This window comes from Pseudoliparis swirei, chromosome 18, assembly GCF_029220125.1.
Source record: "Pseudoliparis swirei isolate HS2019 ecotype Mariana Trench chromosome 18, NWPU_hadal_v1, whole genome shotgun sequence".
Classification (NCBI taxonomy): domain Eukaryota; kingdom Metazoa; phylum Chordata; class Actinopteri; order Perciformes; family Liparidae; genus Pseudoliparis; species Pseudoliparis swirei.
The window spans coordinates 18,150,384-18,175,178 of NC_079405.1; the positions used below are offsets into that span (position 1 = coordinate 18,150,384).

The 24,795-nt window shown below is 39.5% G+C and overlaps 1 protein-coding gene across 3 annotated transcripts; it reads left to right on the forward strand.

The window, feature by feature from the left end:
• The first annotated feature begins 587 nt into the window (after window positions 1–587).
• Window positions 588–23,831, forward strand: elmo2 (engulfment and cell motility 2). Of its 3 annotated transcripts, none has more exons than XM_056436576.1 (23): window positions 588–745; window positions 5,816–5,879; window positions 6,158–6,255; window positions 6,547–6,587; window positions 7,464–7,536; window positions 7,632–7,682; window positions 8,978–9,147; window positions 9,286–9,385; window positions 9,809–9,960; window positions 11,051–11,129; window positions 13,478–13,513; window positions 13,855–13,905; window positions 14,588–14,710; window positions 15,145–15,264; window positions 15,401–15,505; window positions 15,578–15,686; window positions 15,839–15,975; window positions 18,176–18,339; window positions 18,436–18,548; window positions 18,663–18,770; window positions 18,913–18,995; window positions 19,110–19,187; window positions 19,893–23,831. In XM_056436576.1, exons 3-23 carry the CDS (start codon window positions 6,178–6,180, stop codon window positions 20,091–20,093), a joined length of 2,172 nt encoding a protein of 723 aa, XP_056292551.1. In that variant the 5' UTR covers window positions 588–745; window positions 5,816–5,879; window positions 6,158–6,177; the 3' UTR covers window positions 20,094–23,831. The 3 variants fall into 3 exon arrangements, with proteins under 3 accessions (XP_056292551.1, XP_056292552.1, XP_056292553.1); XM_056436577.1 differs by having other exon boundaries at window positions 588–728; XM_056436578.1 differs by lacking the exons at window positions 588–745; window positions 5,816–5,879 and adding an exon at window positions 5,909–6,010.
• The last annotated feature ends 964 nt before the right edge of the window (window positions 23,832–24,795 follow it).

Genomic DNA, 24,795 nt, shown 5'->3' on the forward strand with positions numbered 1-24,795 from the left:
TCTCGAGTCATTTGTTCATCCTCTTATGGAGAAAATCTTGATACAGAACATGATTATGTTGGTTTGAGTTTTCTCCCGCAATATATATTCATGTTAGGTTCAAGGTTTGGGTGAAAGAGCTACGTTGTTTAATGTTGGTCTGCTTGGGAACAGTTTACACAAGCTTCTTAGGAAATCTTTAGAGATGCTCAATATGGCAATGGGCAGTAGTACTACGAACTATTACTAAACTATTACTAAAACAGTAAAAAAGAGAATTGTTGTTTGAGTTTCGATAGGAAAAAATTAATCAATTAGAACAGCTCCAGTCAATTAGTGCCTGGAACACAAGTATAATGTCACGATGTTGGAGTTGAATCATTGTATCAGTCAACACAAAACTTAATGTATTTCATACTACATAATGCATGTGAGGAAGATGTTAGTTTAATAGTGCACAAATAATTTAGATCAAGAGACTGCCTCATTACCAGTCGGTGACATTTACATTGTCCCGCCTACAAGGCGTGGAATTGTGTCAGAGAGAGAGAGAAGAGAGAGAGAGAAGAGAGCACTGAGCCCCTGTGTGAGTAACACTGCGCATCGACACTTCAGTTCCAGCTCAGCCGTCTCTGAGCGAAGCCAGTGAGCATCACGACTGACCGGCTGCATCATGACTGCAATGGAGGAGCAGGCGGAGATGGCTGGATGACTGACAAGCGTTGGCCGCCTCCTGAAGAATAACGCTGGTACTGACTGATAGCGAGTGAGTTTGCCGTTTGCCGTTTGCTGTTACTTGCACGCAGAGAATATCGAGATGTAATCTGTGATAGCAGCTGTTTTAATTTAATATGTCGTTATCGACATGATTACGAGTTGTGATTGATTTCACCAACGTGAAATACCACACGCATCAGTGTGTGCGCTCCCCCGCGGTTACCCTAGCTTTAGTGCAGCCTGATCGATCCACAATCAATCGAGCTTTCCACCTTTTAAAACAAATATTATTTGATGATACAGGAAGCGTGTATTGGCCGGCATTAACGGGGACTTCAGACGTCTGAGACCTCGCAGGTCGTGCCAACACACGGCTACTCTTCTAACATCGGAGGACTGTTATCGCGTTTCATGCAAAACCAGACTTTGCATTCGTCTTGTTATTTTAGTCTTGCTATGGAAATATAAATTGCGCTGTTTTTCTCCAGTAACGGAGCAGTCATCTCCTAATCAGCGTCGTGCCACCAGAGGGGGCGCCACGCCGCGTAACTAACGGAGGCTAGCTAACTAGCCTTCTCCAAAGTTCGGCGCTTCACTCCATGTGTGCATGTTTTATTTGAAGCAGCCGAGACAGAAGCCCCTAACCACATTAGAGGACACAGTAAAATGGCGTCAGAAACATCCGGGTTGCGGTAACAAAAACAAGTATCTGGTGGGGGACAGCAGACGTCGGCAGTCTTTTGAATCGACGCTCAGACCACACGGGGGATTTCTTTACAGGCTGGAAGCTCCTTCCCTTCCCAGTTGTTGCTTTGCCACCAGCGTAAGGCTGCTCAGGGGTCTCCCTTAAAACCTCCCAGTGCAGCAGCCCAGTCGCTGCCCAGTCGACTTCCATAGCAGTCAGAGGACAGTGCTGAAGGGTATTACACCGTCTTAATCACGTATCTTTGTAGTTTCCATCAGCATCTCATACAGCAGAGAAGCACACGTGTATAATGTATAGACATAATTGCAGGTGGGTCCGTTTAAAGGTTCTTTGCATGCTGGCTCATTTCCACTGAGTCAATTATTTTTATATAGCCCAATATCACAAATTGGGAAATCACAAAAATGGGGGAAAAAACTCAGGGAGAGCAATTGTGGAGGCAGGATGTATATTACAATTACAGTATGGACAATCAGGGAATGTATGGATAGATTGTTAACTTACTGGAGCATATAGGAGGAACAGGGAGGATGTTAAGCAACGCCAAACAGATCCTGAATGACACAACCTCTTCTCCCCCAAAGAGAGGACAGAACACAGGAGGCAAAGTTCAAGCACACCATTCATGCTAAAGGAGAAGGAGACAAGTACATATACACAAGGCAGAGAGGGACACACACAAGGAGAGGCTGCATTTCCTGGCGGACAAATATCCAGCTCCCAAACATCTGGAAAGGGTCACCGACAGCCAGGGGAGGGGGGTTGGGCGGGGGAGAGAGAGAGACCTTTGCATATTGCATTGCAGATTCTGCAGAAGTAACTAAAGAAGAAGGACTACGTTTTTATCTAATCTCATCTATTTATCTGAAGAAATGTTTAAAAACAGCTGTTTTTCGGGAGTTTGGCTACAGTGTCAAAAATAAATCTAGAAAGCTGTTTATTATGACTGATAAGTGAGAGAAATGGGCAGACAGAGTAAGCTTGTAATTCAATACACACTCGTGCCATAGGAAAACAAACGAACAGGTTTTCATTTATGTTGCAATCTCCTGTAAGAAAGGCATTTGATTTGATCATTAAACCAGGGTGAAGACTTCGTTGTTTCAGGTTTGTTTCAGGAGAAAGAAGTGCAACTGAAATTGAACTGAATCCCAAAGACGAGAAAGGGCTGCCTTCAAGTCATTGGTACAGTTTTGACAGGTTCTGTCACTGCAGTGAAAGGAGCCCGGACTACAGGCTACTCGCAGAGTCAAGTTGAAGTTGACGCACAAGTGGACATAAATTCAAGTACAAGCTAGTGTTGCTTCAAATTTGACAAGAACGTGATGTGACAGGAACACCATTGGTGTGAGCGGGTTTGTGTCAAAACTGAGTGAAACCCAAAGTATTAAGAAGTACGAGAACATATTTATATTATAGAAGTTCAAAGGAGGTAAAATCGCCAATAATTCACATCTCAAGTGAGGAACAATATCTGAGATACATTCTCAGTCTGTTACCCTGGACATTAGTTATTCGAGATAGTTTTAATTCAAAAGAGTAAATGTTTTTACACATTTGGAGGTTCAGTTGAAAAGAGATTTATATATAGAGATTGCGTTTCATTTAATGGTAAGAAGCATGTGTGACATATGCCAGTCATACTCATATCCAGACTATGCTGAAGAATCAGATAATTGATCAGAATGGCTTTATGAGACAGTTATCTGGTATGTATGAAACCTAATGTTTGGGGCTTGTTTGGGCTGTATATTTCAGTCATAGGCAGATATGTGGAGCTACTAGTAGATGGTGTATTAATTGGAATACAATCATTTATTATGGTATCAGCCATTGTCCATGTTTTTAGTAATATGCAAATAAAAAATTCCATCTATAACGCTTCTTGAATAGTCAACTTTATGTTAATAGTATTTGACTGAGTCAAACCTGAACTTTCATTTTGAACTGCATTTTGAATTATTTAACATATGATTAATGGAGAAATCAAACAGTTAATTACTTTTTGTATTATGAATAATGGGATATGATTGTAAATGGATAACAAATCATAAATATTGACAGTCCTATGCTACTAAGAAAAACACCTATGCTGCAGAGATAACATATATATACCACTACTGACACACACATATATACTGTATATATATATATATATATATATATATGTGTGCGTGTGTATTTACCCCATTGCTGAACAATGGGCATATCTTTAGCCAACTGTCGGTGCTGAAAATGTAGATTAGCAACATAGAAAAACATCTCAATGTGTTTTTTAATCCAAGAAGAAACTTCAGAGAGAACACATACTATGTGACATGATGGCAGCCTGCTTGAAGATGTGGAGGCGGTGCAGTCGCTCCATCAGATGGCTGCTTAGACTGTGAATTGAATTGGCAGTTTTTCACTGCTTGTCATTCGCAGAATCCAACTTAATTTGTTGTTGTTGATGTTAAACACACACATACAATACTATGTGACAAAGTATGGAGAGAAGACAACGGAATGATGCTGTGGTTCAAAGTTATCGAAATGAAAGTATTCAGGGGTGATAAGTATTTATTATACAATTTCTGTTCCAACTTTGAGATGTCTTCATCACTAGGGAGCCAACAGCTGTAGTGTGATGATGCTCTGACAACTGAGTGCGTTATCTTAAAAGAATAAACTTACAAACAAAACCATTCTTGGCTTTATGAATGATAAAAGGACAATAGTGTCAGACGTCTGAGCCATTGTTGATGTTGACTGACAGGTGGACATATTTATAGAATCAAACTCAGAAAGAATGTGCTGCAGTGGTTAGATGTACTACACCACTAGTAAACCTGTCTGGAACAGTTTGGTGATGTTTAGGATTTATTTTCAAATGAGTAGCTTTAAGCCGTAAACCCTGAAGAGCAAAGGATTTTTCTTTCCAACGATTTCCAATCAGGACTTCCAATCAACAGCAGAGTCTGTCAGAAAGCTTTTCTTGCTCATTTCCCATCGGAGCAGAGAAAGATCTCATTTTGTTGTCAAAGACCGGTTGCTGCTGTGTTACGTTTTCAGTTTAATAAGCCTTAATAAGGCTGTTATAATAAGCAGGACATCCCCAAACTTTTTCCTGTGAGGGCCACATAACTTTTCCCTTCTTTGATGGGGGCCGGGGTCAGTTTGTAACAGAAAACGTGTGACGATCACAGGGGTGCTTAAATGTAAACATTTATTGTTTTCCAGAAAGTCACACATAACCAAATATTAATAACCCTTTCCGGGATCTTACCTAACCTTTTCGCCATTTTTTATATTTTATTTTTTATTCTTGTGTGTTTAGTTTATTGGTGCTGCTACTGTTATGACAAATTTCCCCTTGGGGATTAATAAAGTACATATCTATCTATCTATCTATTATTCTGTTCTATTTGACAGGGGCTAGTCTAGGATTTGCGTGGCCAGACTGAAAAAAAAATCATAATGCATCTCTGGTATTGTTCAGGTGGCCGGGCCAAATGTGGAGGCGGGCCGTGTCCGGCCCACGGGCCTTAGTTTGGGGACCACTGTACACGAGCGTTAGCATTCAAATGTAATCTGAGAGCGGATGGCCAGACAGTTATGTACCTAAATTGTAAATGTCTCTACACAGCTCGTGTGTCAATTACATTTTTCATTGCTCAAATGCAAAATATGAAAATATTTATAGTTTGTGAACCCTATTTCTTGAAGCACTGTGATAACAAATAGTAATATTTCAATAGTGTTTTCTTTCACATACTTTTACATCTCTTTTCAGGAGTTAGCTATCAGAATATCTAAACAAATATAAAACATGAAAGTTAAAAAAACTGACAGCAATATATCACCTGATTTAGCATTGTACCTTACATTTGAGAATTGTTAGGAAGCTGCTTTTAAATTACTTCAAACACACGGTGGCCTTTCATTATTGCAACTTTACCTATCGGCCAACAAATATTTATTTGTGATGAGCTAAATTGGCTGATGATAGAGGTCAGACTCTATATACCTGTATATGTCACACCATAAAATACGCTGTGTTGCATATCAGGAAACCCAGTTTGACTTCTTCAAGATGATGCCACAATAATTGGAACAAAACCAGTTTGGTAGGACATTGAAAAGTAAATTGGTAAATATGTTTGGCTGATTTATTGAAAATAATAATAACATGCCGAGGGCAACAAAAGCACAGCAAACCCAGTGCTCAGTAAGCAAAATGCTCGACCCAGTCAAGATCTGTGTGATTGTGTGTGTGTGTGTGTGTGTGGTTTTGTAAAACAGTCATGCTTATTGATCCGTTCACTGACAGATTCAGTTCAGAGGAGAGGAAATGCAGCGATGCAGATTTTGGGCTTTTTAAGGAAAACAAGGTTTACACTGACACGGCCACTGTGTGGGTTTGTGTGTTCACAGGGGAGCTGACTCAGTGGTTTATACAGCAGAGCTGTGACTGACCCCCTCAACGCGTCTCCTTTTGGTGATGTATATTATTATGAAGTTATTAAATTAACAAATTAAAAACCACAAACCTTTTTCCTCTTCCAAAATTGTAACCTACTGCAGAGTAAGAAAAACACTGAAATTAAAAAATGTTCACATTCTAAACAGGTTAGTTGTCAATAATTATAGATTTTCTAATAGCATTTATGTCACAGTTTAAAAGTTTATGTGAAGTAAACAGTGTTTTAGAAACGATTTGAATCCAACAGGTGAAGTTGTACAAGAGAGAAATCTGATTTCCTTTTTCTTCTCCAGGGTGCTGTAATAAGAACGCCATGCCGCCCCCAGCTGACATCGTGAAAGTGGCTATTGAATGGCCCGGTGCTAATGCTCAGCTTCTAGAGATGGACCAGGTCTGTATTTGGGTGAAACATTATACACATCTTCTTCTAACTTCCAACTGGCTGTTAGTGTCTGAACCTAAAAGTAATTTAAATTACATTTTAAAAGGTAAAAGTAATGTTGAGATGTGTTTTAAGAATTCAAAATACAGGTACCAAAATGGTTGTTAGAAAAATAACCCTTCATGAGTAAAGGTAGATTTAGGATATGTAAACATGCTTTTTAAAAGCAAGTGCTCTTAACACAAGCTATTATTATTATTATTATTATTAATTATATGTTATTTTTTTTTCTGTTTGCAGAAAAGACCGTTGTCCTCAATAATACGGGAAGTATGTGATGGGTAAGCATTACTCCCACACATTTTAATATTTTCCTTGTATTGATTTGTATTCTGACTTTCTGTTTGAAGACCAAATGATGGAATATTATCGACATGTTTTTGATGATGATAGATGTAAGACTAAAAAGAAGTCAGAGAACAGTAGCTGTTATACTTTTAATGCCCAGTCCGGTCACAGTTGGTGCAGTTGTGTCGACACCAGTAGTGTCACAGCATTCCTGTGGTTCACACACCGAGATACGATCCAACAGCTGATACCTTATATGACCATTCTTTCCCCTTACGTCTTTCTTTTATCTGTCATCATATCTGCTTGTATCCTAACATGTGATTGTGTGCCTTACTGCTGGCTTTGTATATTTGTTTTACCTGCTCTTTTGTTGTGTACTGTAGTGATGAATATTGCAATTTGTTTATCTCACCCATCCACCTCTGAGCTGTATCTACCCACTGCCTCCCTCCATTTCAAACCGAGAATTCTTTGCATAATACTTTTAACACCCACTGAACAATTACCCTCCACGATCTCTCAGTTTGGTGCAATCTGACTTTCAACTTTGTTTTGGTCAACATGTGATTGCTGTGGATCTGGTTCTATTGCATTACATTTGCACAAAGATGGACGATATGTAACTGAAGCTCGCAGTCAGGACTCATGCTCACGTGCCCTGAGCACACGAGGTGGCAGGATAAGCTTTTTAACTCGTTTTTAAACATCATGAAGGTTTAAAGTGTTTTTTAAAAAAAATCAGAAATCAGATTCGGACAGATACATACATTATCTTTGTATGCTGCATTAAAACAAGTTATACTGCTTCTTTAGTTGGTATCTAACACCTGAACTGATGAAGTCAACTTCCCTTTCCTCATCCTCAGCTGGTCTTTATCAGGCTCCGAGCAGTTTGCTCTGCGTTACGCTGATGGCCCTCAGCTTTACATCACTGAGCTGGTGAGCTTCACGGTTTTATTCCTAAACTTGAGTTGATGGCATTGTAAATTAGTGTTAAATGTGCAGAAACAAAATCTTCCTTTATTCTCTTATAGAGCCGGGGGGAAATCAAGAATGGGACCATCCTCCGATTAGCCATTTCACCTGTGAGTCATCTTTGTTCCTTCCTGTTCAGTTGTGTCTTAAAAAAAAGAGAAGTTTAATCATTTAAAAAATAATACAGAAACAAGAATACCAGTTACTCATTGTACAATCTATTCTTGTTTCTCCTTAAATGTTTTGCTTCTTATTTTGTGGTGACTTAAGGTGAATGCACGTGAACATCACCAAACTCTACTTTGCTGCAGGCAAACATTTTGTGTCTTGCAAGTTACGCTAGTCTGGACTTCATAACATGACTGTCAGCTGATGAAAGGGGTTGATGTGATTTGCTTTGGTGGATACCAGCCTCAGTAATAATGTATAATAATATATTCTTCTTAACCCTTGTGTTGCCTTCGGGTCAATTTGACCCGATTCAATGTTTAATGTCGGTGTTCTTTCGGGAGTCAACAAACAAACATAAAGTACCTCACACTTAAACTTGGAAAACAATATTAATTCTAATAATTTTCTGGAGATTTTAATAGCTGGGGTCATATTGACCTCAAGGGTAAAATATGTTAGTAAATATAAAGGTAACAGGAGGGTTAAACATTGAATCGGGTCATATTGACCCGAAGGCGACAGGAGGGTGAAACATTGAATCGGGTCAAATTGACCCGAAGGCAACACAAGGGTTAATCCCACCCTTCCTCTCAAATGCACTGTGGGTGCACCTCACGCCTCCACCACCAACACACACTCAACAAATTGCTACACAATGCGCTGTGCGTTCGTATTTAAAACAACTTGGATCTTTTTCTTGACCGACTTCCTGGTTCAACTTTGAATCATATACAAAGTAGATCTGCATTTCCTCATGCTTTGTGCCCAAATGTTCCATGTTCTGAGCCTTTAATGCTTTATTCATCAGTTCTCTTGCTAGCTCGTTAAAGTCATGGAAATATAATGAATTTATTCAGACAAAGGCAGGTTTTTACCACACGGGTTAGCCATGTTCAGTTGAGGCTGTAGTAACACTTGAGATCCACCTCACACACCTAAATTATGTGTACTGTTTTTTTATACATCAGATTGTAGTCTCATCAAAAAAATCCAACACGGCTAAAAGTTTCCTTGAAATCCAAAAAGACCAATAAAAGACTTGACTTTCTGGCTGTAATATTTAAACAGTTTAACACTGAAAGCAAATGGAGATAATACAAGAAACCAACATCATTTGCAAGTACTTTTACATAGGTCAGATTAAGGATGACCTCATGCATCGCCTTAAAATCACGGTATCACAATAAAATAACTAAGTCGGTGGGCGAGGTAAACGTTTTTTTGTGTCGGACAGACTCGCGCTGCTCGTCAGCTCTTGGAGAGGATCCAATCCCATGGCATCGACGCTCGGCTGGAGGCTTTGAAGGAGCTCGCCAAGCTGTCCGCAGACCCAACCTTTGCCGCAGAGTTCATCAATATGGAGGGCATTGGGACGCTGGCACGTCTTGTTGAGAGTGGCACTCAGTAAGCACACATTTAGTTTTTCTATCGCAGCAATAATATGTTTTTAGTTCTTTATACGCGTACTATTATTGCTTGGTCGTGGAAAACAGATCAAATGATGTGAAAAGGCCTCTAATAACTGTTCTTTGCTTCCTTCAGCTTTGGTGAAATGCTGGCCTTCACTCTCACTGCCTTCCTGGAGCTAATGGATCATGGCATTGTGTCCTGGGACCTTATCTCCCTCTCCTTCATCAAACAGGTACCTCCTCCAACACAAGAGCATTTCATCCGACATATTAGTTTCACCCACTAGACAAATCTATACTGTGTGCAATTTCAAGGTCTGTCTTTTTATATCCCTTTTTTAGTCATACCATTTTATGTATTTACTTGGCCAACCTTTCGGCCTACATATAAAAGAGAGGCTGCAGTTGCCTAGCAACTCTTCACATTATTCCAAGCTCCTTCAGTGTGTGACTATTTGTCATCTGAAACATTTCTGAACTGAATTTATTTGATTTTATTTTACAGATACATTTACATTACGATTTAATAAGGAAAGGAACTTGTTGATTTGAATCTTTTCAGGATTACAAACTCTTTTCAATTGATTCAGAGACGCACAGTTTTTAAAGATTCAGAGTCATCTTCATGTTGCTTGGTCTTCTCTGTCCTCACTCAGATTGCAGGCTATGTGAACCAGCCGATGGTGGACGTGTCCATCCTGCAGCGCTCTCTAGCCATCCTTGAAAGCATGGTCCTCAACAGCCACAGCCTCTACCATCGTGTGGCACAAGAGATTACCGTTGGACAGCTCATCGGGCACCTGCAAGTGTGAGCACACACACACGCACAGGGGCTTCATGCACTCTGATATGAGGGGGGCAGATGTGTGATTATAGCATTGTGGGGTAACTTAGAAAATAAAATATTAGAATTTTGCTACGATATTTGGCTCGTGGCACTATTTAAAGGGTGAGTTCAGGATGCTTAGATGACCCCTATCAAATACCAAGGCTGATGTTCTTCTATAAAATGGTTTTCCCATGAAAAAAATATATATATTGTCCGTCTTTCAATACTTTTCTACTTCTCTAACCTGAGCCCATTGGTTCCTACTAAGACATAATCCTTACAAAGAGGTCATATGTATGCTTCATATTCATAATTTCCTAAAACAGCTGGGCAATCTAGTTTTGAGCAAACCATACTCAATCAGAAGCAAGTAGCGGTCTTGTTAAGGACTACTTTCAGCAGCGAATTTAAACACTCGCTCCTTATTCATCTGTGTGTGCGAGTGTAGACGTACTTCAAAGTGATGTTTGCAGAACACATGACTCTCCACCAGAGCCCGGCTACAAATCTGTGAATAAGCAGCTGCGTAGCTTGTCTTGGTTTGTGTCCATATCATGACTCGGGAAGGACTACGAGATATTTCTCCCTTCTCGGCTGAGATGGACGACATAGTGCTGTACCATGTGGGAGGATGTTGTGTGTGTGGGATTGCGAAACATAACATACAAAAATCCCTTGTTGATCGTATTGATGGAATATTTCACCCAGTGCGACAGTGTGACCTTTATGTTTTTTGAAGCAACAATGGAGCTCAATGGCACATAGGTAAAAGCTATATTAGGAAATACATGTTGTTGGTTTTGGTCTTTAGAAATAAATAAATATATTTCCAAGGACTTTTTAATATGTTTAAGATACTCTTAGTTTTACTGCTCATATAACACAATGATGAATTGTGTGAAAGAGGGTTCTCTAAACTTCCTGCACCCATCCTAAGTATTTATAGTGATAAAAGTGAGGTCTATTGTTGTTTTTAACATAGTCGTTATTCTTGAGTTAAAACTCTATAAGGACATTTGCGGAGCATGATGCTTCTAACTGGTTGTTGCAATGCTTGATATTCCTTCAGGTCAAACCAAGAAATCCAAACGTACGCCATCGCCCTCATCAATGCTCTTTTCCTGAAGGCACCAGAAGACAGACGGCAGGTCAGTGCCCTCTATTAGAGAAAAGGACTGATTACACAGAATAGATAGACAACGCTAGAATACTAATAATGTTCCATCCGAACACTGCACCCTGAAAAAGCCATAAAATACATAAAAGATTTTGACATTTATTCATAATGGTTGCATGGTTCTTGGTGTCAGAGCTGCAGATATTGTCTCTCTCTGGCTGCTAATGGGGGCGGCAGAAGGTTGGTTACTAAAGCTAATCTCATGAACAAGACGTCTGTCTGCCAGCTGCCATTATTCTGTCTGACAGTGATCACCCTAATGACAAACTCACTAAAAATAGTTCTCGCTTTCCTTTGAAGTTTGCACATTTGATATTCTGCAATTATTTCAGAAAAGCTCACCGAGGTCGACCAACTAAACGTTGACTGATTGTGAGAAAGAGACTAATTGCTTTGATTGAATCTGAGCAGAATGCAGTAATTCAAGATTATTTTTACCAAATTCAGTAAAGAAAATGCTTATTTCTATTTTACTCAAGCGTGCCAGCCAGTGGTTTCACTATGTAACAAATGTGGCAAAAAATAAATAAATCTGATATTAAGTTCCAGACAGAAACTTCCAAAACATATTCTGAAATATCTTTGTAGCACAGCCAAATATACAAAGACCAAAGGAGCGAGTGCTGTTTTGGATGTCTGTCCAGTATGTTACTCATCACAATCACACCATTTGTGATTGTGAATATAGTCCATTTGTCCGCTCGCCCTGCAGTGATATCTTCTGTCCCAGCTCACACAGCCTGAGCATACTGCATTGTTTCATTCTGTTTCACACATTGTCACTTGCCCCGCTGCGTGTGTCTTGTATATAATTATGGTTCTCCACGTTGGAATTTGATTTGTATGTGTTACTTATGTATTTTACCATCAAACAACAAGACTTTAAAGTTTTGATCCTATAAAAACAAACATAAACACAGAGTGAGAATTTAACATAGAAACTCTATAATTATATCCTATAATTACAATAAATCTCACTTGAATATTAATTGTTTTTCAACTTTATAAGTAGATTTGACTATTTAGCATTTACTATTTAAACTAAGATTTATTATCATTTGATCAACAAAATCAACATTTTTGTTGGCAAGATATCTGCAATCCTTTTATCAGTCACAAACTTAAACTTTTTCATATCAGATTTCAGTATCTATTTGACAGTAAATTGCACGAGATCATGAAGTCAGAGCTGAGAATGTGCAGGAAAAGAAAGACATGGGCCTGTTAAAAGAAGATGATAAATGCTTACAAGTAACATGTTTGACAAAAAGCTACACTAATGATGCTCATGCTGGATTCTCTGTATTTTAATAATTTGTCCAAACACTTGGATCAATCACTTTCATTTGACCAAATGTCACACAATAGCAACATCAAGTGGACGAGGCAGTGAGATGTTGCAATATCACTGATTTGTGCTTAAGAAATTAGAAATACATCTTTGACTGACTTTAAAAAATGTGTTTGTATGAGTATTCAAATTGTAAATCTCCACTTTACTTTGAATTTAGGGCATATTGAGACTAAACATTAAATTGTGTAATATTTGGATTTCTTAACTCTGAACACAGAGTTCCTCGAATCCTGAGTTCTCAAAAATGGTGGGTTGTATGAGGATGCACAGTATGTCCAGACAGTAGTCCTTGAACATGTAGTCATCTCTTATTGCTGTTGACCACTGGAGGGCAATACGAGTCAGTTCTTTGAGATAAATTCATCAGAGGGACACACAGTACATCAAGTATGTGGCTGGCACTGTTGAACTGATCACTCACAGTACTAAAATCAAGAACATTACAGAGAAGCTACTATTTAAAATATAGTTGTATTTTGTACTTTATAGTTTTCAAATGAAGGAGACTTGTTGAAAATAATCCTAAAGCAGTACAACAACATTAAAACACGTCACGATCTGATGAGTTGTCTCTCCAGTTTATTTTTGGTGAAGAAAATGACGGATTAAGGTTACATGACTAACATCTACGCTAAGGTAACTACCAGGACACCACAGTGACCTTCACGCATAAATGGGGGGTTTAAGGATCAACTTTTCCTCTGTGGGGTGAAAGATTTGCACTGTTCTTGTGTGGTCGTCACATAAATGTGTTGTCGTCTGATTCGGCATGTAGGCCATGTGAGGTTTTTCAAACAGCTAAATGTCGTGACTACTTCTTATTTGACATTATGTTGTTTTGTGTTCTTATTTCGTTGCGTGCTGTGCCGGTGATGTATCTCTGTATCTCATTTGTCCATGTGTGTGCGCTCTTTGTTTCCATCACTGTTACACCCACGTCCCTCCTCCCTCCCTTCAACCTGTAGGAGGAGTATACTAACCCACTGGAGCAGCACCTCACTGTGAGTAGACATCCCTCAGCATCTCATAGCGTCCTCTTCATCCCACAGCCCTTCTCCTTCCTCACTCTCCATCTCTTTCTGTGTCATGGGAAGCCGCTATATAATCCATGCAGCAGCAGACAGACTGTTGACAGATTAAAAATGTTTTACAGAAGGGGTGAAGGGAAAATAGTTATAACCAGTGATGGAAATGTAGTTTCTGCATTTCAGTCATTGTTTAAAATTCCCATTTGCTTTTAGTTGACTTTTGTAAAGTTACTGCTGTGTATTGCTTTGCTGTGTAATAAAGCATCTCCCCCATCTGCTCTTTGTGCTGGAATAACGTATCTCTTTACCCTCAGGAAATGGCAAGCACTTTGGCTCAGAAACATCTGCGATCCATCATCCTCAATGTGAGTATTAAATCTGAAACGCTCTGCTTTAGGAGTTATTAGGTTTTCAGATTGCTGTGAAATATCTAGGTGTGAATAAAGGATTTGAGCAGTTGTAAAAAGGTTGGGTTTGAAACTAGTGGCAACATTTTATTATTATTATTATTATTTCTGTTCAGCCTTCGAGGAGGCTGTCCTTTACTGGGTTTTGATGGACGTTGGGGGGCTGAAAGGTTTATCTCTGGGACCACCAGTTCAGAATGTGTAGATCTACTCACTTGGAGAGCTGCGACCAAGAACGAGCAAATGTGACACAAAATCTGCTCTGAAAATTATTCCTTTTGGCACCAACAAGTGTCTGACTTAACTCGCTGCAAATGTTAGCGTGGAAGACGCTGCATTGAGGAGGCGTTCTGGAGCAGCTCCAGCATTGTGTTCTCTGATGGACACCTGCTCGTCTGTTAAGGAGACCTGTTACCTGTTGGACTCTGTGGGTTTTATGATGCCATGTTATTTTTAGCTTTATGTTTGAGGCTACAGGTATTTTTAGTTACAGATAACTTTTAGTTTTCCTTCACTGGAAGAAAACCCTCCATAAGGCTTTTATATTTGTGTGTGCTGTATGACTTGGTGTGCCATCTGTGCACGAATTGTAGCCAAATATCAAAGCTTTGCTCTTAACGAAGTGCTCTTCTTTCACCAGCATGTCATCAGAGGAAATCGACCAATCAAAGCAGAAATGGCACATCAGCTGTATGTGCTGCAAGTATTGACCTTCAACCTTTTAGAGGAACGAATGATGACTAAAATGGATCCAAATGACCAGGTGAACATTTAGATAGTGAATTTTCTGTTTGGCAGATTATTGGCTTGTGTGTTTCGATAATTAAATTTAATCTGTTAAAATGTAATACAACAAATGATATAAAGAATATTAGACATCTATGGTAATTTCAAATCAACAACATGGTTAATTAAGCGTTGATCTGCTTCTTTTAAAGGTTTTAATAATCTCAGTTGTGTTTACACTCAAATTGATTAGCGCTAAGTGTAAAAAGAGGATTAGATAATTATATTTACATTACATTTTCCTGCTTGTTTTCATCAGTTCTTGTTTACAGAGTAGACCTGGCCTTTGAATCTCCATGCCCAAAGTGCACTGTGTACATGTTCCATAGGCGAAAATGTAATTTCTGATCTATTTTCCCTGAGATTAGATTTTGTATTATTTTGATAACATGTTGGCTTGCTGTGGTTCAGGCTCAGAGAGACATCATATTTGAGCTGCGAAGGATTGCTTTCGATGGAGAAAATGACCACACTGGTACAGAAAAGAGAAAGGCCATGTACACCAAGGACTATAAGATGCTGGGGTTCACTGTAAGTCTCCACTATAGATCTCACTTTCTTCCGTAAAAAAAATGTAAGACCAGCGTTACAAATAGATTAAAAAAGGAAGTTATATTTTTTAGTTCAATGTTTTTAGAATGCTTTATTATTTCTGTTTTAAATGCAGAACCATGTGAATCCAGCCATGGACTTCACCCAAACTCCTCCGGGAATGCTGGCTTTGGACAACATGCTGTACCTCGCCAAGGTTCACCAGGACACGTATATCAGGGTGGGTTTTGGTCATTGTGGATGACTTTGCTACAGAGGTGCCACATCTAACATGTCTTCTCACTCATGGCAGATTGTGCTAGAGAACAGCAGCCGCGAGGACAAGCATGAATGTCCCTTCGGCCGGTGTGCCATCGAACTCACTCGAATGTTGTGCGAGATTCTCCAAGTTGGAGAATTGCGTAAGTAGATTTGTGTTTGACATGAGGTGAAGCTGTTGTATGACTCTGAGATTACGGTATTACACTCATTACGCCAGGCCAGTGTGTGTGTCTGAGAGAAGAAAATGACTCTTATACTAACCTTTATTTCTCGACTATTTTAATTTTTGTAGCTAATGAGGGCTGCAACGACTACCATCCCATGTTCTTCACTCATGACCGGGCATGGGAGGAGTTCTTCTGTGTCTGCATCCAGCTACTTAATAAAACCTGGAAGGAGATGAGAGCCACAGCTGAGGACTTCAATAAGGTCTAAGATTAAAGCGCTCTCACATTCATATACACTACCGTTCAAAAGTTTGGGGTCACCCAGGCAATTTCGTGTCTTCCATGAAAAATCACACTTTTATTTATCAAATGAATATAAAATATAGTCAAGACATTGATTAATATTTGAAGTATTAATTTTGTTCTACAAACTTCAAGCTCAAAGGAAGGCCAGTTGTATAGCTTATATCACCAGCATAACTGTTTTCAGCTGTGCTAGCATAATTGCACGGGTTTTCTAATCAGACATTAGTCTTCCTCTAAGGTACCATTAGTACCATTAGAACACTGGAGTGATCGTTGCTGTAAATGGGCCTATACACCTATGGAGATATTTCATTAGAAACCAGACACTTCCACCTTGAATATTAATTTACCACATTAACAATGTATAGAGTGTATTTTTGATTAATTTAATGTTATCTTTATTGAAAAAACAGTGCTTTTCTTTGAAAAATAAAGACATTTCTAAGTGACCCCAAACTTTTGAACGGTAGTGTATATATATAGGTTTACAATCCTTGCTTTGACCCAACTGTCATTGTGTCCTTGCCTCTGAACTCAGAGCTCACAGATATACTTTTTATTGGATGTTTATTGAACTATACGTCTATTAGAATGATATCTTCTCTACTTGGAAATTATTCTGCCTAGAACTTTTGGAATATAAAAAAGGACCCTAACAAAAGTAATGAATGAAAAAACTGCATACCTAAGAACCCTGAAGGAGGAATTCATACTGTGGTTTGCTCAGTATGAATTGGAGCCTCGCTTCATATTTAAGTTAATTTAGAAACTACAGTAGCAGCTTTATTCTTCTGCTGTGTGTAAAGTTAGAATTCCCACTGACACAAACCATTGTAGATTTAACAATTAAACAATTGTATTGTGAATGAGGTCGATTTTGATTCTAAGTACTTTGTCCAGATTATCACATTTAAATACTACTCATACAAATATGTATTAAAATGGACATAATCTCTTGTTGCATAATAACTGGAACCATCTACCATCTATTTTAAAGGGTCACCAGATAAATCATGGGTGAAATCCGGGATAGGGTCGGTGGGGGTTGCAGTGGTCAAACAACCTTTGTAGGCGCGCGTCTGTGTCTTGTAAGGCAGCCACGGTTCACAGGTGTTTCCATCCACACTACTCCTGGTACCCGCAGTAACATTTTTGCTTTTTTGGCTGGATGTTGACTAGATCCCAGGACACCAAGCCACATGTCAGTTATAGGTGGCTTAATATCCCTCAACGTCATTCAATTCAGTTTATTTCCTATAGCCTGATATCACAAATTACAAATTTGCCTCAGAGGGCTCTACAATCTGTACACATAAGACATCGATGACCCAGGACCTCACATCGGGTCAGAAAAAGATCCCCCAAAAAATATTTTAATAACTTTCACAGGGAAAAAAGGGAAGAAACCTTCAGGAGAGCAACAGAGGAGGATCCCTCTCCAGGATGGACAGAAGCAATAGATGTCATGTGTACAGATCAGCGTCCCCGCTCTGTGTAGTTTGTTAGTACACAACAACAACAATACAAAACCTCCAACAGCCACAATTCATGTGGCATAACAGTTACCCACCCCTAAATAATGTTTTACAATGATCAGTATTTTGTGTTTGTATTAGGCTAAAACAAAAAATCAGTGTTAGTCTAATTTTCCAGAAACGCAGGTAAGAAATAATGAGGTATTTGGAAGAACTGCTCATACTTCCTGACTGTCAACATTTTTTTGAGATGTCTAGTCACCCTAGTTAACTGTATTTAATGTAATACTAATGTACACATTATTGATCCCACAGTGGCAACATTCTTCTCTGCATTTGACTTATTAATGAGCAGTGGGCTGCAGTGAAGCGCCGGGGTGCAACTGAGGGTTCAGTTTCTTGCATGCAAATATGGGGAGAGCGGGGATTGAATGGGTACCTTGTGGTTGCGGGACGACTTCTCTCCCCATGAGCTACAGCTGACTCAAATATTGATTATTAGAACTTAAGCAACATTTAATATGCTTTCTTTGTTGTTTTGTTCTGTTTGTCTCTTGTCCCCTGTAAAGCGTCTTTGTGTACTAGAAAAGCGCTATAGAAGTCTAAATTATTATTAATATAACTTAAACCAATCCATCTAGATATGATAATGTGTATCCCATGTGCTTAAACCCTGAACAGGTGATGCAGGTGGTCCGTGAGCAGATCACCAGGGCTCTGGCAATGAAGCCGTCATCTTTAGACCAGCTAAAGAATAAACTGCGAGGCTTGAACTATTCAGAGATTCTCCGTCTGCGGCAGTCAGAGAGAATGAGCCAGGACGACTTCCAGTCTCCTCCCATCATGTCAGTGTGGAGTAAAAAATTATAATTAAATAATAATATAGTGCACATTTATGCAGGTTTTTCCTTTTGTTGCTCATGCTTGTATTTGTCCTCCAGTGAGCTGCGGGAGAGAATTCAACCAGAGATTTTAGAGCTTATCAAGCAGCAGCGTCTCAACCGGCTGTGTGAGGGGAGCTGTTTTCGCAAGCTGGGGAACCGCCGAAGGCAAGGTACACACAGTATCAACACAATCACTTTGCTTTTTTTCTGCTGAGGCAGGAGTACTGCTGCTGTTAATTATCAGCTAAGCATTGTGTTGTTGTGTCTCTCTGCCTCTTTTCTAGAGAAGTTTTGGTTCTGCAGACTCTCACTGAATCACAAAGTGCTGCACTACGGAGACCTCGATGAGTCACCTCAGGGTGAAGTGCCTTTTGAGCTACTCAGTGACAAGAGTAAGATTTTTATTTCGTCAGGTGGCTCCATCTCCCAACTCATAAACTTCTCATTACAATCAGGATGGCACATTCACTAGCAGACCCCACTGTATCTATCAGTTGGCTGACCTTAATACACTTCTCTTTATGGTCCTCTCAGTCCCCGTCTCTGACATCAAGTCTGTGGTGACCGGGAAGGACTGCCCCCATATGAAAGAGAAAAGTGCTCTGAAACAAAACAAGGTACTATTAGTTTATTTATTAATTATTTTGTATTGTCATCTTAGTCACAAGGCTGTTCTTTCCTTCTTTGCTGTCACTGAGTATGGTGTTTGTCGCCATGTTTGCTTCTCTCAGGAGGTGCTGGAGTTAGCCTTCTCTGTCCTCTATGATCCCGACGAGACGCTCAATTTTGTTGCACCAAACAAGTACGAGGTAAGCTCAGAAACAGTGAGGCCTCAAGCTACAATATTCGAAATTAATTTGAACAATGGGTCAAATGTGTTTAACACGAGCATTTAGCAGTTAAGGAGCCATATATTTTCCTCAGGAGTTGGTGGAAATCAAAACGGAGCTAAAAAGCATTGGAGAAATGTTAACAAGTTAGCCAAAAACACCACTTCAAATAAATGCTCATGTTATAATGTAATAGGTAACTGCTAACAATATTGCTATAAATGTTAATATGTCAGTGTGGCCAACACAATTATTAGTGCTGCTGCTTTAACTATAAAACTTGGTCCTGGCATTATTTGTGTTACCACAAATGTAATTTCAATAGTCAGATACATGCATGAAATTTGACCTCTGCAAATGTATTAGTAATACATCGTATGCATTAAGAGGAAGTTTATTAGTTTATTGTGCGTGTTGAATTTTTTTGCGCAAATGTTATTACATAACTGCAAAAAAGCTCAATTTATTAATGTTTATTATCAACGTAATATCAATATAACATTTTTAAACATACTGTTTATCACCAATACAGGTATATCAGGCAGTAACATGTAACTCTAATTTCAAACGCATACCCTATTTCTATGAATCTGGATGTCAAATCAACCTTTGTTGACTTAGCGCTGCGTAGCCTCGGTGACGGACATGTTCTCATGCATCTTCCTCCGTGGGTTTTCGGAGCAGTACTGCATCTGGACTGATGGGCTGTGTGCGCTGCTGGGCAGAGAGATGGGCAGTGACCTGACGCGCAGTGACCTAGATACTCTCATCAGCATGGAGATGAAGCTCCGCCTCCTCGACCTTGAGAACATCACCATCCCTGAAGCCCCGCCCCCCGTGCCGAAGGAACCTAGCTCTTATAACTTCACCTACAACTACAGCTGAGATGTGTGCGTGTGTACGTGTGTGTTTGCAGTGCATGTGTGTGTGTTTGTAAAGGATGATTATATGTTGATGAACTTAGCTGCAGTTGTTTGCACCTCGAAAGGTTATTTAGAATTTTTTTTTTTTTTCTTCATTTCTGAGCCCTGGAGACTTCTTTGTCTGTGTTTGTAAAGTGTTTATGTTCAGGGACCACTTCAGAGCAGTTACTCCTGTGAGTGAATCTCATTCATCAGTGCAGTCTCCAGGCAACGCCAATCCATTCTTTGCTATTTAAAGGTGTAAAGCTGACTAAAAAGTGTGCCTGATGGGAATACAGATCTGCAGATAAGTCTTTATTTGAGTAAATATTTTTCAAATTGGCTTAACTGCTCAATCAATTAGTACACCATGGCAACAGAAGATGACGTGATTGTCATTCCAGTGTTATACCTGTCACGGTGCTGTTAGCGTGGACCCAAAAGCACGACTCAGACAGGAGTACAAGCTGGGTCAAAACCGGGAGATCAGTCAAGGAAGCAAACAAGTCCAAAAAGGGGCAGGGCAGAGAATCAGCGGTCAGGGCAGGCAGGCAGGGTCAGAACAGGCAGGTCAGGAATATATACTAATAACGCTGGAGAACTTGGCACTAAAACACAAGACAATCTGGCAGAGGACAAGTGGAAGTGAGGGAGCTAAATAGTGAGGGACTAATGAGGGGATGGGCTGCAGGTGAGAAGGGAATGAGGGACTAATGAGGGAGTGATCAGAGGCAGGTGAGGGGAGTTGGATTGACGAGATGGTGTGACAGGATGAAAACAACTCTAACAAAAAGGAAGGCGTGGAGATAAACTGTTACAATACCTTTTATTCAATTGATCCCTCCATATGAAGAACCTTTGATATAACAGATCACACACAGGAGAGTGAGTGGGCTGAGAGTTTAGACACTCGCACACTGCCAGTGACTCAGCCAGAGTCACTCCAGTGGGAGGGATCGTTGATGTCAGGAGGTACTGAACATGATGTTTCTGGTGAAAGGATGGCCTCCCTAATCAGAACACCATACTTATACCATCGGGAAGATATTTGACATCGCAATTCAGTATTGAAAAGAAAAGGTGCTAATATTGAGTTAAGAAAAGGAAAGAAAAAATGTACTGATGCAACAGATAAGGTGCAAGAATAATATTGTTTGTTACTTTTATCATGTTAATCATACTGGGACTCAAAAGCCCAAGGCTTCAACTAACAAGTATGAATTGATCTATGAAATAAAATGAGTGGAAAATAATTATCACAATTCCCGAGAAATGAATTTCTCAAGTTAACACAATGGGCGAATGTGACTCAGTGGTGAGTGGGGTCGCGCTTCAATCAAAGGATCGGCGGTTTGATCCCCGGCTCTAGCCCATGTCGATGTGTCCTTGGGAAAGACACTTAACCCTTTCTGTGCCTACGATGTATGAATGTGTGTGAATGCTACTTACTGCTGATATGCAGGTAGAACCTAAACTCCTCCCATTAATGTATGAATGGGTGTGAATGGGTGAAGGATTTCATGTAATGTTAAACTGGTCAGAAGACTAGAAAAGTGCTATTCAATTACACGTCCATTTAATTTATTTTTTTCAGACTAATGTTCCAGAAATCCCAACAAAAACACTTTGTATTGTCAAATAATTAAATCTGAGAAGGTGGATCCAGTTCATTTTTGCATTTTTCTCAACAATGAAAAAGAAGTGTAAACCAATAAGTGCAGATTAATTGCCTGTCCATCAACTAATCTATGAATACACTAGTAGTTTTATCTGTACTCTTCCTGACAGCAAATATATTTCTTACAGCTTCTGTTTACTCAACATTCATGCGGCTTCAGGTCGTTTAAATCATTCTCTCCTCAGACTTACACATCTTTTTATAGCTGGTTAAAGAGTGAGTTAGATATAGGCATCTCGTTGAATTAAAACTGTTCAAGCATGTTGTGTGAAGACACTATTTGGAGTGTGTATTTGTGTGTGCAGATTTAAGGTGTGGTGTAAATTGTTAATGTTGAGAAATGGAAGGTTTAATCTCAATATATTTCATACAAACGCTGACATCCAACGCTTTAAGAAAGAGTTACCCTTTTTCGTTGAGTTATAGTCACTGTTTTGCCTTATCAGTCAGTTATCTTATATTTGGGGTCAAAGTAGCATTTATAAGCAGTACATGAATGGTTTATAACACATTATAATTGGTTTTAATGACTGTTTTTGTTGTTAGCATTCACTACTGATTTGTTAAATCAATGTTTGAAAACAGTTTAAAACAGTTGTTGTTTTAAACTAAGTATTAATTGTTTATATACTGCTTATAAATGCTACATTTTTGTGCTACCATGTTACATGTTTCACTGCACAGGGAAACGTGACAAAAGAGCCTGTTTTAGAAACACGACCCTCCCATGAATGGAAGCAGGTCAAAAGCAGCTGAGTGACATGGCTGTCGGGAACATGTACTGTTGCTCATGTATCGGTTGGGCAGACAGTATTCTGTGCTTTGTATGCAGTGATATACATTATAGTACTATTACTTTATGTTTTCTTATTTCCATAGTGTCATTGGTTTGTGTATTTTATTCACTTTAGTCACTTAATGTCCTGTCTAAACTAGTACTAATCACTATACTGTCAGTTGTTAATGCAGAATACAATTATATTTTTGTAAATGGTTGTACATCAGCTGTGAAGATAATGTGTATCAGACCAACAGCATCGCTCCATACAATATATATATTCAACATGCCCATAACTGTGGAAGGACATTCAGACACACACAAAAAAAGAAATGTTGATCTTCACAATTTTTAAAAAGTTAAATGTTTTCAAACTACAAGCACCTCATGCTTGTACCCACTCCAGAACCCAATGATGATGTCAGTGTTGATGTATCTTATAATGCTAATGGGAATAATGAAAAATGTCATTACTGTTGATGATGTTCTTGAAAAGGAATATATTTGAAGTTAGTTGTTTTCAAATAATGTTTCTGTTTGGTTTTTAACTGATGTTGGAGGTTGTAAAAGTTCCCTGTGGAGTTTTAGAGCTAGCAGTGCTGTGGAGCCGTCTTTCTTGAAGTGGGTCCCTGTTCTGTACGTCTCATACATGTGAACATGTGGTATGAATTCCCACCGATGGTTTTACGAAACTGATCAACAGGTGGTGGTAATTCACGAAGAAACACAGCAATGCTCCAGAAAAGGCAGTGTAGATGAATTATTTAAGCTATTAATGATGGATGTTAACACTACTAGATGTAAAATACTTAAATCACTCTGCACATGTTTTATGGCACGTTTGTTCGACTTCAAGGATACACAGTAGTTTTAGTGAGCAACACTGAATGTAAACATATTTTAGTTGTTTCCAAGAAAACTCCACGGGGCCCCTTTTACTGCTCAAAAAGGGTTATTTTATATTCCCGTAAATTGTGGAACTGCAGCTAAAATATATAAATAATTACTAAATACCGCTGTGAGTAAAGGATTGTTGCATTGGATGTACTAACAGTATGACTTGGTCCTCTTTTAAATGACTTACTTAACTATTTATTTACACTTGCTAGTGATCATAAGGAAGGACGTTTGTTAAGAAATAACAACATAAAGTCAAAATATGGTTTTCATATAGATCATTGTATGTATATACAGTATTGTGTTGCCTTATTGAAGAAAATGTATTATGTTTTGTGTGAATAAATACAGAGTCTAACTAGATTAAATTAGACATCTTTATTGTCTAATCAAATGGAAATGTGTCTTTGTCTACAGTTTAAAGTTAGTCTTCCACTGACAATCTTTTATTTGACCTTTATCTACCTTCAACCTGGAATTATTGAACCACATAGATTAAGATATATTTAGATCTATAATTCAGGAGTATGAGTTTTAGAAAGGTGTTTCGGCCTCTTTCGGTTGCCGTTAGGTGCACAGGCCGTAACATACAAATAAGGGATACAGCTAAGGGGAACAAAGGAGGCGAACAATAAGGTGAACTACTTTATGGCATCAGCCCCAGGGTCCTAAAGACCTGTGCCACCCAGCTGTCTGGTGTCCTGCAGCACCTCTTCAACCTCAGCCTGAGGCAGGAGGAGGTCCCGGTGCTGTGGAAGACGTCGTGCCTGGTCCCTGTCCCAAAGAAGTCAGCACCATCTGGCCTCAACGACTACCGACCGGTCACCCTCACCTCCCATGTGATGAAGGTGCTGGAGAGGCTGGTCTTGGCCCACCTCCGGCCGCAGGTGAAATCATCGCTGGACCCTCTGCAATTTGCTTACCAGCCTCATGTGGGAGTGGACGACGCCATCATCTACCTGCTGCAACGAGCTCAGTCGCACCTGGATGGAACCGGTGTCTCTGTGAGAGTCACTTTCTTTGACTTCTCCAGTGCATTTAACACCATCCAGCCACTGCTGCTGAGTGAGAAGCTGCGGGTGGTCGGTGTGGATGCGCCCACCATCTCCTGGATCACTGACTACCTCACAGGCAGGCCACAGTTTGTCAGAATGGGCCGTGTGCTGTCTGGAACGGTGGTCAGTGATGTTGAGCCCCACAGGGAACTGTTCTGTCTCCCTTCCTCTTCACCCTGTACATCAGTGACTTCCAGTACAACACGGAGTCATGCCATCTGCAGAAGTACTCTGATGACTCTGCAGTGGTCGGGTGTATTAGGGATGGACGGGAGGA